This window comes from Acromyrmex echinatior, chromosome 17, assembly GCF_024713525.1.
Source record: "Acromyrmex echinatior isolate Ae372 chromosome 17, ASM2471352v2, whole genome shotgun sequence".
NCBI lineage: Eukaryota > Metazoa > Arthropoda > Insecta > Hymenoptera > Formicidae > Acromyrmex > Acromyrmex echinatior.
In genome coordinates, this window is record NC_141868.1 from 1,801,631 (window position 1) to 1,819,876 (window position 18,246).

General features: G+C 35.1%; 2 protein-coding genes across 7 annotated transcripts in view; one reads left to right on the top strand and one right to left on the bottom strand.

Moving 5' to 3' along the window:
- LOC105152105 (small conductance calcium-activated potassium channel) overlaps positions 1–15,342 on the top strand; it is a 212,826-nt gene extending 197,484 nt beyond the window's left edge. For both annotated transcript variants that reach the window (XM_087415072.1, XM_087415071.1), the window contains exon 11: positions 1–15,342. In XM_087415072.1, coding sequence (XP_087271198.1) covers positions 1–633 — 633 coding nt within the window. In that variant the 3' untranslated portion in view covers positions 634–15,342.
- Positions 14,192–18,246, bottom strand: part of LOC105152104 (A-kinase anchor protein 17A) — a 15,129-nt gene continuing 11,074 nt past the window's right edge. For all 5 annotated transcript variants that reach the window (XM_087415075.1, XM_087415077.1, XM_087415074.1 and 2 more), the window contains one exon: positions 14,192–18,062. In XM_087415075.1, coding sequence (XP_087271201.1) covers positions 17,017–18,062 — 1,046 coding nt within the window. In that variant the 3' untranslated portion in view covers positions 14,192–17,016. The remainder of the gene's footprint in view (positions 18,063–18,246) is intronic.

Consider the following 18,246-nt stretch of genomic DNA (forward strand, 5'->3'; position numbering starts at 1 on the left):
ACACAAAACACCGTCTACGAGATCGTCTCGGATATGAGCACGCGGCAGGACGCGGTGGAGGAGCGTCTAGTGGGTCTGGAGGACCGTTTGGTCGGCCTAGAGGAGAAGCTGACCTCATTGCAGGGCCAGCTGGAGCTATTGCCCGAGGAACTGACCCGCTGTTTGGCGCAGCACGCCGAGCGGATGGAGCAACGGCGTAACTTCCTCCACCCGGATACCGCGGTAGCCATGGCGGTTTCCGGCGGCGGCGGCGGCGGCAGCGGTGGCGGTGGCGGTGGTGGCGGAGGAACGATCTCGTTGGGTACAAGCCTGGGCGTTTCCGGCGGCGGCAGCGTCGTGTCCGCCGCGCACCACCCCCTCGCCAGTCTCTCCAACTCACCTTTGCTGCCGCATTCGCGCAGCGTGCCCAGCGCGCCCAGCACTATGTCCCTGCACCCATGGCCGGTCAGCCCGGTCTTACCGCCCGTCTCCAGCCGTACGCCCCACCTGGTGCCAGAAACCGGCAGGCATCATGGTCTCAGTCACTCCGCCACGGTGACCACGACATCACAGTCGGCCACCAGGCTCACTTCGCAGGCCGGCATGGGTGGGCTAGGCAACAGCCAAGGCTCGGATACGTCGGCGCACAGCTGAGTCTCGTCTCTGCAGCCGCAGCACTCGTACTAAGGCCCCTCGCCGGTTTTGCGCGCGATCACGCCTCGCGGCCGTGCCCAAGGATTGTCGATCGGTGCCGACGCCTTGCCGGCTGGATCACAATTGATACAGTATATTACCGGGGATATGATCGCGCTACGATTGGCTGCAGGCTTGCTCTTCGCACAAACGAATCTGAGAACTCTCGTCTAGAGCAGCGTATCCTTGTCCGCGTTAGCTACTTGACGGTCCGCTGTAATCCGCATTTAATTGCCGAATTTAATCGATGATCATTCGCATGAACTCTCGTTGGTACTTTTGCCAGGCAATTAGCATTTCAGGAGAAGTGGCTTCAATAATATAAGTTCGCTTCTAGTTTGAAAACAATTGCCACGAAGAGGATAGAGATTCTTAAGTAAGAGATTGAACATCGTTTAGACAACTTTTGATTAGTCTCTCTCTCTACCATATTTAGGGTGGTATATGAGATAAATGTCTATCTCATTCTACCTTAAGTATTTAATCCGCCATATTCAGAACGGTCCAATCTCATACTCGAGGATCTCTAAAGGAAGGCTACTAATCGTGCTATCTATCAACGAATTCCTCAAGCAGATTTGTAAATTAGTTCGCCATACAAATTTTTCACTGCACCACGCGTCATCCTCCTCACGAGTGGTAATTCTTTTGTAAATTTCAAAGTAAAAGTCTCTTAATCGTCGCAGAGCAAAAGTTTCGGAACAACATTGTTAAGATTCGCAATTCGTTTTTACACAAACCACAACCTACAAATATACATGTGATTGTCGAGGATACACCGCACTAAGCGGGAGTTCTGCATCAGCCGGATCGGTCGGACACGGCCATTTGTTTCCGCGTGCGAAACTCGTCTAACGATGGGCCTTCTTGCGTTCCGCGCGTACCTTCGAGCCCCTCCTCAAAAAGTCGACCAAAGATCCAATTAAAATGACGAGCGATCGTAAGAGAATTTAAATTCAGAAATTGGACGTGTAACAATTGTGCGTGCTTTTTAACGTAAACAAAAAAAAATCACTCGGCATTCGTTCTCTTCGCGCATCAGACTCTTCAATTATCTGATTTTCCTATTTTCCGCAAAGGATCGCGTCGTCTCTCGACTCTTTTGATCGCCTACTTTTGTCGATCCCTTCCAACCCCGACACTTTCACTCGCCAATTTTGGGTAAGAGTATGCGATCAAGAAAAGAAGATCGTGAAAATTGAGGATGGTCGGAAAAAAACAAGAAAATCCGTATGATCGATTTGTTCAACCGAGCGATTCCGAACATACAGCGAAGGAGGGAATCCCTGGGGTACGCGCGGCTTCTTCCATTGGCTGCGCGCTGCTCCCCTGCCCAACTTGCGTGCCTGAATAACTGTTTTCTTAATAATTAAATGTACATTCGACACACAGAAAACTCAACCTTGTATCTCTGTATACCTCGTGAAGCGCGAACAGGTATAACGTATACAGGAAGCGCGTGTGCGGACAAGAACTGGCCCGAAGATAACCCAAGCTGGCTCTTAAAGCCTCGCGCTTAAGGTAAAACCGTCCATTTGCCTTCCCTCCCCCTACTCTCCCCCTGACGGTAAATACGCTTAAAGGGTTGTCATTAAAGGGTTGTATTCGTACTTCATGTCTAGAGCTAACTAGAACTAAACTGGAAATTGAACGGTTCTTAGCCCGAGGCAATATAACGTCCTCAAATATTCGATTTCGGGCGAAAGGCTGCCGGCCTGCGCAAATCACAATTTCTAATATTTGAACGGTTCGTCGAACTCGCGAGTTGCGCTCTGTTTGCATTTAAATAAGAACGGAGATCGCGGGTCGAGTCGCGCTTAAATGGAAAAAAGAAGACGGACTTGTCTAAATAGCCGGGCATGTGATACCGATTTTATTTAACCCGTGAATTGCCTTCAACTACATTGTCGCACGCGCGTATACATTCCTTTTCCTCTCTATTATTTTTTTCATCGGAAACTCCATCCTTCCCGGTCTGCCTGCGTCGGCAAAATGTCTAAATTTGACAACAAATAGACTCATTCGTGCAAAGTGACGCGTTCTTACGTCTGAGTTCCGTATATCCTGTTCCTTAGGACGGCGCCTGATGACGCGCTTTAAGGGCCGGCGAGAAAAATCCGAAAGGTGTTTAGAAAATATACATAGAGAGAATGCAAGTGATCTTATTCGCTTTAACGTCCGTAGGTTATATAGAATATTATATTGTTAGATGTATACTTGTACATGGCGCACGGGTACAAAAAAGACGGCTACGTTTCCACTGAAGGGAGGGGGGAGGGCAGGGGAAAGGGTATTGAAGATTTTTTACAATGAAACCGCGACCGGGCGGAGTTGGCGCGACACGAAGGGATAGGCTTAACTAAAAGGATCGATCAGAACAATGGGGGAAACTAATTATTTGCCAACGATTTCTCGTTCGGAAGTGTTCGCCAGGCTTCCTTCTTCACCGTTGCTAATTGTTGCCGCGTTCAAATACGCTTGTATTAATTTATCGCTCACGTATATGAAAAATAATGTAGATTATGCGAGAGCACCGTAGCTATCGCTTTTCTCATAATTGTCGCTGTTAATACTTCTGCGACACACACACACACACACACACACACACACACACTCTCTCTCTCTCTCTCTCTCTCTCTCTCTCTCTCTCTCTCTCTCTCTCTCTCTCTTATTATTATATTTCCTTATTTATTTATAGTAATTTTGTACATATATATACTATATCACATTTAACATTACTTCATTCACACATGTTACGTTATTTCTTTTTATTATAATACATACTTTTTAATTTTTATATATATTCTTTTTTTATTTTCAATTTGTTTTATTGTTATATATATATATATTCTTTTATGTCTTATTAATTGAAATGTTTAGCTTCAAAGAATGATAACTTAGAGCGCTTGATAAATAAAACTTTTTTATTTTTATTTATTTCCTTACGTTTCTTTCGAATTTATCTGTATATTTTTAAAGAACTTGCCCTAGAAGTCCTAGAACAATAAACGCTTTATTTGTTTATTTATTTATCTTTCTGACTTTCTTTCTCTTCATCCACTTAGATAGCATAGAACATTCCAATAATATTGTAGCAACATTATAATGTTTAATATTACAGGAACGTTCCATGCTATCTGGATATTTATCCATCTATTTATTTTTCTCTCTATTTTTCTTTCTATCTCTCGTTGGAAACGACCAACAAAACTCGTGAATCGTCTACTCGGCAAAAGGGAAGCGTTGAATAAGGAAGTTTGGAAGAAGCACTGATGGTGTCCAGAAAGACGTCCCGGGAGGGACACGGACGCGAATTCACGATCGCGCAATTCCGAGATCCGAAGAGCCTGGAGCCAAGATCTGGATTTATCGGGAGTGACGCGATTCGTATCCCTTCCGGTGCGTAATGTTTGCTGTATTTTGCAGCGTTTATTCTTTTCAACGCGATATTTGTCCCGAAGATGTTCAGATCTCGACGTATCGGCACGACGGTGTCTTTTGCTAGCGCAACCGCAGGCGACAACCGAAAATTTATCGGGGCTTTGCGAGGCGAGCTCGAGCGGTTCTCTCATCTCTTCAGCATTCGAAATTGGAACATAGAACGCTGCTAAAAATTAATTTATCATTTACAGAAAAAAAACCAGTATCAAGAGAATTAGCGCGTATATTTATTCGTAAAATTAAATACATTTTTAAATCGAGTGTTTAAAGAGATACAAATTGAAAGAGAAACAATTTTAAAAATCGTTGAGGAACGTTTACGAGAAGAGACTCAGTCCAATCAAATAATTTGATTTCTACTTCGTCCCGTTTAATTTGCTTCAGTTGCTAATAAATGCGACGTAAAATTCTCAAATTTAATTAATGTTAATCTTATTGTCTATCAATGAATTTTGCAGAAGGGAAAAGAGAAAGATCGGTCGAGCCAACCTTCATCTTCGGCCGTTTACAAGGAATAGCTCACGCGGAAAAAGCTCATTAACGCGGATAAAGTTGGGACCTGGTTTGTCTTGTCCGTCATCGTTTCATTTCGAAAGCGTAGTTTCGCGGCTAATCGCAATGCGAAACGGGACCAAAACAGACACAATTTTCACAACGTTCTCATACTATCCCTCTTTCTCTTTCTTCCTCTTTTTCCTCTTTTCCTTCTACTCCTTCTTTTTTCACAGTTGAACAAATTTTTCATCCAGATAAAAGAGGTGAGTAAGAAATAAAAAATTTAAAAAAATAAATCAGTAATTATAAGAATACTTACTCTAACCTTCAATAGATCGCTAATTTATTCAGATATATGAAAATGCTTTCCTTATTTAATAATGACAGATATTTTATTTGATAAATGATATAATATTTTATACAATATGATTCCATTACTCTTTCTTATTTTATTATTTTAATAATAATTTATTAAAAATTAAAGTAATTTATTTGCGAACAATCTTTTTTTAATGGCTATTACATGGCAATGGTATTAACTTATAATATAAGAATTTGTAGAAATTCTTCTTTCTTCCTGAAAAACAAATTTTGACATCTCGACACACTTTTATCACGTTTCTATTTAATCTTATATCTTTTATCTGCTCGATTTTTTTTTCCGCTGAAAAAGATATCGAATCATTTATTCAAAGGTACAAATAAAAGATTCATTTGAAAGCTTTCTTGTGTAATTAATATCTCGAGTTAAATCGAAAAATATTTGACATATAATTTTTTAATTTCTTTTTTTAATTTTTTGATTGAAAAAGAAGACCGTCTATTTTCACAAAATGTATTTTTAATGTTCGAAGAGAATCTTGCAAATATAATGGTCACTTATTCGACCTCTCTATCTGAATGAAGTTTTCAATCCGAGTAGTATCGAACTCCACTTTCTTCCTTCCATTTACTTCTAATTCTCTGTGGATTGTTTTTCCATGGAGTTCTTTCTCCTTTCTTCATCCTTCCCCTCCCCGTTTCTTATCTTATCTCGGCATCCTTATTCAAGGAGCATTCCTATTTCGCGCGCGACTCAACGCACTGGACACGACAACTCCACGATATTTTTATATAGATTTCTTAAAAGTGCATTATGGTGCCAGGAAGACCACGCCAAGTATAAAAACGTAAACATAAAACAGTTTCAATATTGGATTCTTAGTTGATAGACACAGACTCTACGATATTGTTAGTAATGTGGATATGTAGATGATTACCGAGTTTTTCGACGTAGTAAAGCTATATCACGATGAAGGTAACGAAAGAAAAAAGAATTGCACAACCGGCAAAAAATGCGCTTATTACAAGCTGCATTTTGAATGCAAGATACGATGAAAGTTTAGATAATAGATTGATTTCTCGTCATTGCGAGTATATATCGAGTACTTCGCTAAGTCTGCTTCAAATTTTCATGAATATTGATGAATCGACATTTCTTCCGTTATCGATCATTATCGATATAATTACATAAATATATCGATATAATTAAAATAATGAAACGTGAAGCTAGAAACTAAAAACGGATTATAGGGAAATGGATTATTCTGAAAGTAATTGAAGTTCTTTTGGTTTTAGTCTAAATTCAATAAAGTGTTACTGATCGTTTTCCGAATTACAATTTAACTGAAATAATATACGCATGAAATAATTATATGAAATAATTACATTATTAAAGTTTAGCTGAATAAAACTCGTTGATACATTTTATATACGAAGTAACATGACTCATTATGCTTTATTTTCAACTTTAAAGGAGAAAGAAAAGCTCAGATCTAAAATTTGTTGAAGCTCCGGAATTTTGATGCAAGTTTAGCGAAATACTTTGTATAATGTCTTCTCATTAATCTTATTTACTCCTTCAAAAATTTTGACACGTTAAAATGTTGAATATCTATCATATTATTAGGCTTATGGACCTTCAAAATGTCAGAGAAAAATCACGAAAGTTAGTATCTCTTCACGAGACTTAAAATTTATATCGATAATAATGAACCTTCTCAGCTTTTAATACTTGGAATCTATTGATCCTTCAAACTTTGATCTATAAAATTTACATATGCAAATTTTGGAATAGTCGCTTCAAATAAGGAGATTTTGAGGCTTTTAATTTCTCGAAATAGCGGAGATCCTGCAGTGGACTTTAGATCCTTAAAACTGTGGTTTCTTCTGATATCGATCAGACTTGAAAAATTAAGAAAATCTTTCGATATATGAGAAAACTTTCAGTCCTCGCAAAATTATATATAATATATCGGGATGTTACATTCGTTTTAGGAACTTACGAAACTATAATGCTTTCTTAAAAAAAAAACGGGGATCCTTAGAATTTGGATTTCTCACTTGATGAAATGTGTAGGACTGGATTTTTACAGCCTTAAAATTTCAAGCCTTAGCACTTGCAAATTTTTCACTCCCTGTAATTTTTAAATTATCGAGCTCGCGACAGATAATTTAGCGTGCACGAGGTATAAGAAACGGAACAGATACTCCTTCCTTCTCGCGCTCTTTAATCATCGCGATTTATTAACCGGAATCGAAAGAAGACCAGGCGATTTCCGGCGTGATGTGAACTACGTTGACGTTTTACGCGATGCCTCGCACGAAGGACGAAGGAAAGAGTCGAAAATCGAAAGTCGGTGATCGACTTAATTCTTTATACGTATGTTAATGAAGAAAAAAAAAACAGAAAAAAAAATATATTAAACAAGCGAAGAGCGGAAAACAAGAGTTAAGCGCGCGCGAGCGCGCGTATTTATATGAGCATTACGGTTATTACTATCTATATTCGTTTATGATTGTTATTGTTATAATTATTAACGAATTATCGTCACGGTGATGAATAACCGGTAGCGTTTAAACGGTTTTAACTCTCAGAGAGACACTTTACAAGAAATCTTATACCGATATTATATACTTAGAGCTGAGCTGTCGCCATCTAACTGTTACGTAAAATGACCAACAACTATTAAAGTAATGTATTATCTATTAATCTATAGGGTGACCTAGCGATTATATATTAAGGGAACGTTGTTTTTAACGAGCCTCCTTTTCCTCTATCTCTATCTCTATTCCTATTCTCTCTTTATTATCTCTGTTTCTCTCTCTCTCTCTCTCTCTCTCTCCTCTCTCTCTCTCTCTCTCTCTCTCTCTCTCTCTCTTTCTCCTTCTCTCTCTTTCTCTCTCTACTCGGAAAGCGTTGGAAGAACCATAGACATAATATATCTATACTGAATATTTGAGGAGTGGGAGTAAATCACTTGGTCCATTTCTCTACGTGAATATTACATCCACTCTCGGAGAATGTTCGGTTTAGATATATCGTGTCTATGGGAAGAACTCACATAAGACGCAGCGTAACGTGCACTATTATATATATCTGCTCGTGCCAGACTGTCAATATCGTCATCATCATTACCATGTATGCGGTTCTGATGTTCAATCTGTCACCCCTTTTCGTTCACCTTGAACCGTCTTGTTGTTTCAAAATATCGTGGATTTCCAACTCTCAAATATTATACGGGAATCCAAAATTCTGGTAATTAGCTTTTTCAATAGATTGCATTTCCGTTAAAACTCATTGAAGCCGCTGCAAATCTGTACTCAACTACGTCTTTATACGTCCAGCGGACAATTAGAATTTGAAGTTTCTAAAAAAATTGTTTTACATTAGAAGTATTACGGTCTTTTATTATTATTATATCTTTGTGTACAGATAGGATTCTGAATTTTATTTATTTTTCAATGATTATGCCATTTATATTGATGAAATAATATTATTTGATTTTTTATCACTTTTTTTATTTTTATAATAATTTATTCTTGGTTCTTTTAGTGAGTAAAAAATATTAGTACTTCTAAGACTAAAACCCATACAGCACACTTTATCCTAGAAATCTTTCTGCGAATGTTCTCAGAATGTTGGGACGTTGAGATGTTCTCAAGACGTTCTCAGGACATCTTTCAAAATATGCCTTGGACATCTGTGCTATATGGGAACTCCATTTTTTCGTAAAATTTGTGCCCTTTGCTGTCTTTTTGAGTTCTTTGGAAGCCTAAGGTCCTCTCGTCTTTGACTGATTCATTTGAAAGTTCGGGAATTTGAAATCGTGAGACTCGAGAAAGAAATATCCCTTGTCTCTTTAGTCTCTTCAGTCTTGATATTATTATCGCAATTAAATATGCATTTCCAAACGACACACGGGACAAGTGAATCTCTATAATTTCTGCCATTATTTCAACGTCATCGAAGGCAATATATACATATATATATAATATATATATATATATGTGTGTGTGTATATATATGTATGTATGTATGTATATATCCGCATTATAATCTTCGCCAATATTCAACATTGAAGCCAAATCATATCTTTCTCCATTTCTATCTCGACACCATGTCATCGTTCACATCTTGGAACAAAACGGACTATTATTAACAACTATAGAGAAAGTTTCCTCCATACAGGTTTAGGGCAATAGGTCTATATATAACTACGTATACCCCCCTCCAGAGATACCATATACATATATTCTAACTCAGCTATGATATCGTGTAAGTTGTTACTACTTATAATTAGTCTCGATTACTTTATGACGGCGGACATAGGGCAAGGCACAAATTAGTATACATAATTACATACATGCGTGTGTGTGTATGTATCTACATATATATATATGTGTGTATATATATATATATCTACATGTACATATATATATATATATATACACAATATGTATATACACACACATTTATACAAAGTCTATACAGACATAAAAGTAATGTAAAATACGTATTAAATAAGCTGAGAACACACACACACACACACACACACACACACACACACACACACACACACGCATTCGTTAGAAAGAACGAGAGCGCATCTTTAAAAAGGCATGCAGGAGTGCATCGTCGCGCGATAGAAAAACAAGAAAAAAAAAGAAACAAACAAATAAACTCGTAGGGCTAAAGTGGTTTTGATACTATACAAAGCACCGAGAGCGAACTTTTCTTACGACAAGACTTAATAATATTTTTTTAGACTTCGCTAACGAATCGACTAAAAAAAAAAATAATAAGAACTACGCTAATCGCGCGCGTACGCCAATCGCGGCGATCGGAACTTCGCGGCACGTCAACCGGTTAACGCGTTCTTATCAACGATTCAGCCGATTTTTCCACCTCTCACCTGATCGACGCGCATTATCGACGAGAATACGCGGATCCACTCCCGAAACCGTCGGAATTATTAACCTTCTTTAAAATGTTTGAGCTCTGAATTCGGGACAGCTGAGTCTGCGGAATTTTGACTTCGGATAAACCTCAAAGTCTTGAGACTCTGGATCGAATGGTAATTGCGACAAGAATTTCGAGTTCAATCAATTACGTCGAAACTAGCAAACATGGAATGTTAAACTGTATTCAGAGAAAAAGACATAGTGATGGCAGATATAAAGATGACAACAATTAAAGTAACAAATATTTTATATGTAGAATTAATTATATACATAGTTGAATAAATTATATCTTATAGTTGCAATAATTATAAAATAAAATAATTTATTCAACTGTATTACATATGTTAATTCTCATGATAGTTTTAATCACTATGTTTCTCTAAATGTGTAAAGTTTCAAGGCAGACGTTTGCAAGCCTCGAATTTTCAGAAGTTTTCAGGCAGACATGGTAGACTCCAGATTGTTTGAAGTACATTGGATTTAAAAATGTTGGATCTTTATAATCTTGGACTCATCTTTGTAGAATTTCGAATCCTCGTATTCTTAGGTGTTTATCATTTGAAATATTCGCAGATCTTTTCATTTCATTTCAACATTAATTAAAGTCAGATTGATACCGTATCGTGGCCAACACTAAATGTTCAAGCAACAACATTATTATCTACTACGCAAATTATCGAAATTACAGAAATATACACATAGAAATAAAATACGCTTAGAAACAACTTGGAACGTTACGGAAAGTTTTGCTACACCGAAATTTATTATGACGATGTATCGAACAAAAAATACAAGATACTGCCCGCCAATCCCGGAAGAAACGCATCGTCAGGCACCCCCTTTTCACGCAACCTCATTAAAGATACACAACCCTTTTTCCTCACTCACATTTTATATTTTTTGTGTATTACTGAGAAAAGATACAGGATGAAAGAAATTGACAACAGTTCTCGCAATTATCAAATTGCATCAGTTACTATTAAATTTCCGAATCTTTCCAGTGGAATTATCCTTTCAACACGAAAAATTATTATAATATTGTTATAACATGAATATTATTGCAATATTTGCATTGAAATATTTCACAAAATATTCCTGAAATTTTGCAACAACATTTCTATGTCAGCTTTTAAAAAGGTATTTTGCAATATTTTTGCAATGATTCTAAAATATTATAAAAATATTGCAGATATTTTCCTGAAACGTCAATACAAAATTCAAAGAATATTACAAAAATTTGCTTATTTTTATAAAAATTTAAACAAATATCTTATATTATTTTATTATATTTATAAAAATAAAATTATAATATAAAGGCATTGATTATATAAATATTCTATTTTTCTATTATATTAATTTCAATTACAGTTAATTAATATTATAATATATTTAATTTATTGATTTCAGATATGTAAAAGAGAAAAGTGTCTGCAATATTCTGGAATATGATGATATGCATAATTCAATATAAATAAATGAAAAAGACCACTCGAGTGAGTTTTTGGTGTTTAATAATATTTTTGCGTGAATCTGATAATCCATATACATAATTGAATTATAATGTTATAGTAATTTCTTGCAACACCTTTTACAAAATATTAGGATTACATTTCTACAATATTCTTGCAATATTTATAATATACTGCATCATTAAATTATTTATGCTATCTTTTATTATAGCAGTATTTCGTGCTGTAGGGATACTTTCGCTGTATAATTTTCTGAAGTGAAAGAACCAAAGTACTTTAAAAATGCACATGTAAACATTTTATTTTATCTTACAAAATATTTTAAGAGAGGAAGATTACATATCATAATTATGTTACAGAATTATAATTTTAAAAAATCAATTTTCTTCACAGCGGTATTTGTGTGCTCTTTTTTCGGCCTGAATCATCGTCACTGCGATTCTTAATTCTCGTAAGCGTATTTCCTAAAACGAGTCGAATATCCTGTTCATGTTCACTCATATGTAAATGACGATATATAGCTATCGACGACTCTTAGACTTCAATCGGTTTCTCCTTTATCAATCTCATATTCATGCTGTAATCGATACTTCGAAAACCTAGGCGATTCGCAAAGTGACCACCCCCACGAAGGAGTGAGGGGTTCCTCCTGAAAGACTTCTACGTTGCATCTTCTGTGTATTCTTTCGATATTGATCCGACTCAACAGGTCGAGCTCATGAGGAAGTCGACACACAGGATGTCGTGTTAAAAACTTACAGCGTTGCTCGAGAATCATATAAGCGCGATATGCGGTTGGACGGTTCTTATAGTTATAATTGTATAATTACGAAAATAATATTATATAATATGTTTGCGTCACGTACGCAGAGCGTCCCGGGACTAACGGCGAACCTGTCCCTTACAAAAACAAAAATTTAATGGTGATTAATTATTTTGAGTATGGAAAGCACTGAACTACAGTGTTTTAATACTCAAAATAAATAGTTAATCACTATCCACTTTCCAATATTAAATTCTATATCTTTCAGCCACGAGTTCTTTTGGACCAATTTGGAATCGCAGGATCTCGTTAGATCTTTGAAACGCCCAGTACTTGTTCACAATCTTTTTTTTACGATGAGGTATAAAGGTGACTACGAATTCTTAGAATGATAATTTTTTAATTCAAAATTCATATCCTTATAATTTTGATTCTGCGGAAACTTTAATTCTTGAGAGTTAGTTCAGGGGAACTCGCTGTCTCCGTAGCTTTAGCGTAATTTGGAAAAAAATTTTTTTAATCGAGTAGAGTCCAAAGTGTAAACACCTAGGACTCCGAGTCCCGCGAGAATGTCGAGTAATCGCTGCGTTCCTAGACCTTTGGACTCTTCGAATAAGACATATACTTTGCTTAATCTTAGAAACTTGCGAGTTTTAAGTCCTTAATTTGTGGAAACCCCTTTGAAACGTCACCCAATTTCCTAGATCTTTATGATTAAATTATATATTATACATATATATGCATACATATAAATATATTTTTAGGCGTAATATATATGATTATAACTATGCCTCACGTCGAGCTAAGAGACGCGACATTGCTTGTCGAAACGGTCAAGCGTTTCTGTGATTCCTAGACTCGGACAGTATAACGACGCTGAGGTTCTCACACTTTTACCAAAAAAAAAAAAAAAAAAATTCACGCAGACGATAGCGCTCGTCCTACGTCGGGATTCGGCGCCCGCTGCCGGTTCCTAACGAGGTTTATTTTTCATTCAGAGCCATTCGAGTGCCAATCCGAGACTTCACTCTTTGAATGCTTGACAGAGAAGAAGCGATTTTTGAAATTATTGTCTAAATTGTAAAATCAGATGCGAGATATAGAGCCGGTTGTTCCTTCTTCGGATAAACTATGTGATAATTTACCTTCTGGATAAACAAAAGAGAACATAAGACAGTAAGACAATGAACCAAAGTTTTTTTGAAAGATAGGAACAATCCAGCCTTAGAGCAGTATTCATATAATCGATTCTTATATTTAAGACAGTTTTAAGTATCTTAAGATGTTATAAATCAATCACAAAATTGTATCAGTATCTTAAGATATTACTTAAGACAATCTTAAAATAAGTATAATATTATATTATGAACACTGATCATAAATATTTCACCTGATTATAACGGTTTTTTTTTCGGATTATCGCGTTTTTTTTTCATAGTTTGATTAGCTGCTTCAGTCGACTAAATTTTATCCTTTTGTCGCTGGCATGGTTTTTAATTATTCATAATGTTCATAAAACTCATTTACACATAGTTGCGCGGATATGTATATACATATAATTATCTTTTATCCTAATAAATAAATAAATAAAATGTTAGAGGTAAATAAATAAAATGCCAGCAAATTTGTGCAAAATATTATAGATTGGCGTCATCTGCCTCCGTTATTATAGCGTGGCCATATTATTAGACGCGCCGATAGATTCATCTTAAGTGCCCGAAAATAACAATTATTATTGTTTTTTGCATATTTAAAGTAGAATTTTCTTTTTTATTTGAACATATTTTCAATTAATAAAAACACAGTTTTTATTCATTAAATATTTATTTACTTTTATAAAAAGGATTATATATTTTTTTAATATTCGATTAAAACTACCATCGATGACTATGAGAGCTTTAAATAATAGTGTCATGTAATGTTGAAATTAAAGTTTACTATGACAAATGAACAAATAAAAGGATATTTTTGTAACAGAAACAAAAAATACTTTCCTTGTTGTCGTCTCTACAAACATTAACAGGTTCATATCTTTCATGGATATTGTAAGTGACAAGTGAATGATACATCCATTAAAATACATCTATTTTATAGACAACTATTATCTTTACATATTACAATCAGTTACATCAAAATAATTGGATCATAGTATAATATACATCCAAACCTTGGAAATCAATAAATTGTAAAATATATGATGCGCGTCTAGTAATACAGCCAAAGACTATAAATTTTGCCAACAGAGCCTGCCGACATAATCTGACAGCAAATTGCCAGTAGAATTCGTCATTTTGCAACTATTTAAATATATTATTTAAATGGTAATCAAATGAGACAAATTTTTTTCGATTTTTGCAGTCATCTGCCATTGTATCGTTAACTAAATTCTGTCACATTTCCGCTGGCATTCTGCCGACAAAATTTGTAGTGTACACTTTGTAAAATCTGTTTTTGATAGATTGACTGTGTAGATATATGTATGATGGAATTATATATAAACAATGGCACGCGTAAGTGAACAAAAATCTGCATTACAGAAAGTATTTCAGGGGTGAATCGAAATTCGCTAATTATAATTAGCGGCCATGAGACGAGTTATTATAATTATGATTAATAGTTTAAGTTTAACATGACGGGACAGGGATGCTATCGTCCGCGTCGCTTTAAGAAACAAATCCTACGCAACGAATCTTGAAAGTAGTCAATATCTAATCAATTCCGAGGATAGGATCAACTGTCTTAGGGAATAATTAAATGGAAAGGGACGAAGAGAGAAGGAAAGTATAACCCCAAGTAAAATTATAAACGGGAGGACGTTTTTCGACAGAGAACGATTAAGTATCTTCCATTATTAGAGATTCGACATCAACGGCGATGAGCGTTACGGACGAGTTTGCTATAAAATGTGAGGTGCGATTAATGCGAGAGGAAGTATGTACATACGTCACATGTATTTAATTATAATAGCGACGACAGAAACGTAGCATATTTTTAAAGGAAAGAAAATATACGAACGCCATGGCACTAAACGACCGATTAAATTGCGAATCCCGCGTTAAAAATAGGGCCCGGTCGATACTCTTTAAAAACTAGCGTTAATCACGAAGTTGATCGATCATTATTAACGAAGGACGGAACGCGCGTATGTAAAACTATTACGATGTCTATGAACCAACGCGTTTTCATGCCGAGAACAAATAAATTTGCAAGTCAGAAGGATTGTGTTTTGAATCTTTATTATTATTTCCTGATTTCCTCCTCCTTTCGTAATTCCTGCGTTATAGTTTACTATAACAACGAAAAGAAAGAAAAAAAATGAATAAAAAAAATTAAAGACTTAATGACGTAATAATTTGTAAAATAAATTTAACACTTTTTTATCGCTTACACAATTTATATATATATATATATATATACATATATATATATATACATGAACAGTTATACGTACAATATGTATGTATATTCCGGAATTTATAGAGATCTCTTCTTGCGAATGTTCTCAGGATGTTGAATAATTTTTCAATGAACAACGAGCGATGGAAAAGATGATAACCTTGATCTCTTTGAGGATCAAGGTCAATGTTAAATTTGAAATCATTTGAAAGTCATTTGAATGATAGAAATCACTTTTAATTTTTATATATTTACTTGTGAAAATGATGAAAATTAACCCGAACTATCGTGTAATAAAAATGCCACAAATCATCATATTACTAAGGATTAAACATATTAAAAAATCAATAACAAAATGTGTAGGGGACAAATTTATTTTTTTTTAATTTAAGAAAACAATATTATCATCTTTAAATATCTTCCTGCTAAAGCAGAATAGATCAAGCAAGAAAAACGTAAATCAAGGAAATTCTTAATAAAAATAATGTATATTTGTATTGTAATAAGCCGTATTTGTTTGTTTTATATCTACGTGCATGTCTTCGGTTTTCTTCTGTTCTTAAATTAAATACCTTCTATTCTGATATTATTTCTTTATTTAAAAACACTCTGCTCCTTTATCGAATTTATATTGTAATTTGAACAATAGTACGAAATATAACTGGTTAACAAGAATTTTTATATACTAGATGATTCTAGTAACTAAGCCAAATTACAGTTTTTTTCAAAAGATAGAAAAAAAATTATAGAGAAGATTCTATTTAGTATGATCTATCCGTAATATTTTTTCAAATAAATGCGCTTGTATGTTAATATAATAGTACTTAATAAAATTAATATAAAATATATAGCAAGTATGTAGTTCCGATTATCTTAATATTTTTTATATAGAATAATAAAAATGATTTACACTAAAAAATAGTATGAGTACATTTAAAAAGAGACATATAATTGAATCTTACTACCCTAGTTGAATCTTAGCTACCCTAGCTTAGTTACTGACAGAATCATTTAGTATATGTGTAAGTAGTTCGAATCGAGAATCATCAAGATATAATGCCAATAAGTATATTAGTTTTGTCTTTCGAAGTTTAAAAAGTCTTGCAATTTAATTGGAATGTACATAATAAACAGAACTTTTCTTCAAAAAATTATTCTATTTTTTTATATACTTCGATACATTGACTATTGATTATCCTATCTTCATTATTAATTATTTTGAATTTAAGCTTTTAAAGATTTTCCTTCCATTCATTTTGTCATATAAGTAAACATAGAATAAAAACATTTTAAAAATTTAATTTAAATACAAAAATATACAGAAAAACATCATAACGTAATTATTTACACATTATGTACAAGAAGAAAGTTCTATCTACATTTTATAATTAGAAAAACTTTAAATATTTGCACTGTGTAGCAAGTATACTAAAAGTATGATTATTTCTTGTATAGTTGTATATTTAATGTTTCTTTTTGACAAAATCAAATGCTAAATTAATTCGCTTCAGTGCTTAGCATTTCTATCTTTGCTGTTTCTTCTTGAATAAGTTTTTCAGATTCCTTGCTCACGTCTTGCTCATTAATATTATTTGCGGAAGCAGCTCTTGACCAAGAGCAACTTCTACGACCTGGTGATTTTGGCAAAGACCAAGAACTACTGCGTGATCTTCGTCTGGGTGATGTGGGTCGTGATTTCGCTCGTGTAACTTTGACAATAGAAGACGATCTCTTGCCACGCTTACTCCTGTAACGATTTCTACTGCGAGACTTGGAGCGACTTCTAGACCGTGAATTTCGTTTGGAAGGACGCGTTTTGGAACTTGACTTGGATCTACTGCATGATTTGTTATTCTTGTGCCTCGTCTTAGAGTTAGATCTTGATCTTGTTTTTCTTCTCGAGCAAGATCTACTTGTCGATTTTCGGCGACTACGCGATCTAGAGCGATTTCTAGATCGAGACTTCGGTCGACGCGATCGCGATTTTGATTTACGCGATTGTGATCTCGATCTACGCGATTGTGATCTCGATCTGCGCAATCGCGATCTTGATCTACGTGATCGTGATCTTGATCTATGTGATCTCGATCTGGATCTTGACTTCGACCTTTGATCACGACTCTTGGAACGCGAACCGCTGCGTCTTCTACTACGTGATCTAGAGATACTTCTAGATTTTCTTCTAGAACCCGATCTAGTCCTCGTTCTTGAGATAGATCTACTTGTTGATTTTTGGCGGTTACGTATTTTCGATTTTTGCTGCTTCGAATCTCGCTCGACCAGATGTGTAAAATATTCGTAATATTGTCCGTTATACAAATAAGGATTTGTTAGCGTATAATTCATCTCATATCGTGGAACAAATCCTCGACCTCTGCCCACGGGTAACATGGGGTGATGAAGTGACATCGTAGAATATCCTGGCGACCGCATCATCTGTCTTCTCGCATATCTCGGCATTCTCATTGCATGAAATGGTGCCATCGACGGTAACACCGACATCGAATCAGAATAATCATAAGGAAGATTTTCTGCCACAGCACCTGTGTATACACACATTATATATGTATATAATTATATAAATATAAAATATATTTTTTTATACATTGTGGAATAAAAGTAATAAAATATAATATTATATATATATATATATATATATATATATATATATATTAGGTGTTGGAATTAATTCGTAGCGTTTTTTAATGAAAGAATGTTATTTATTTC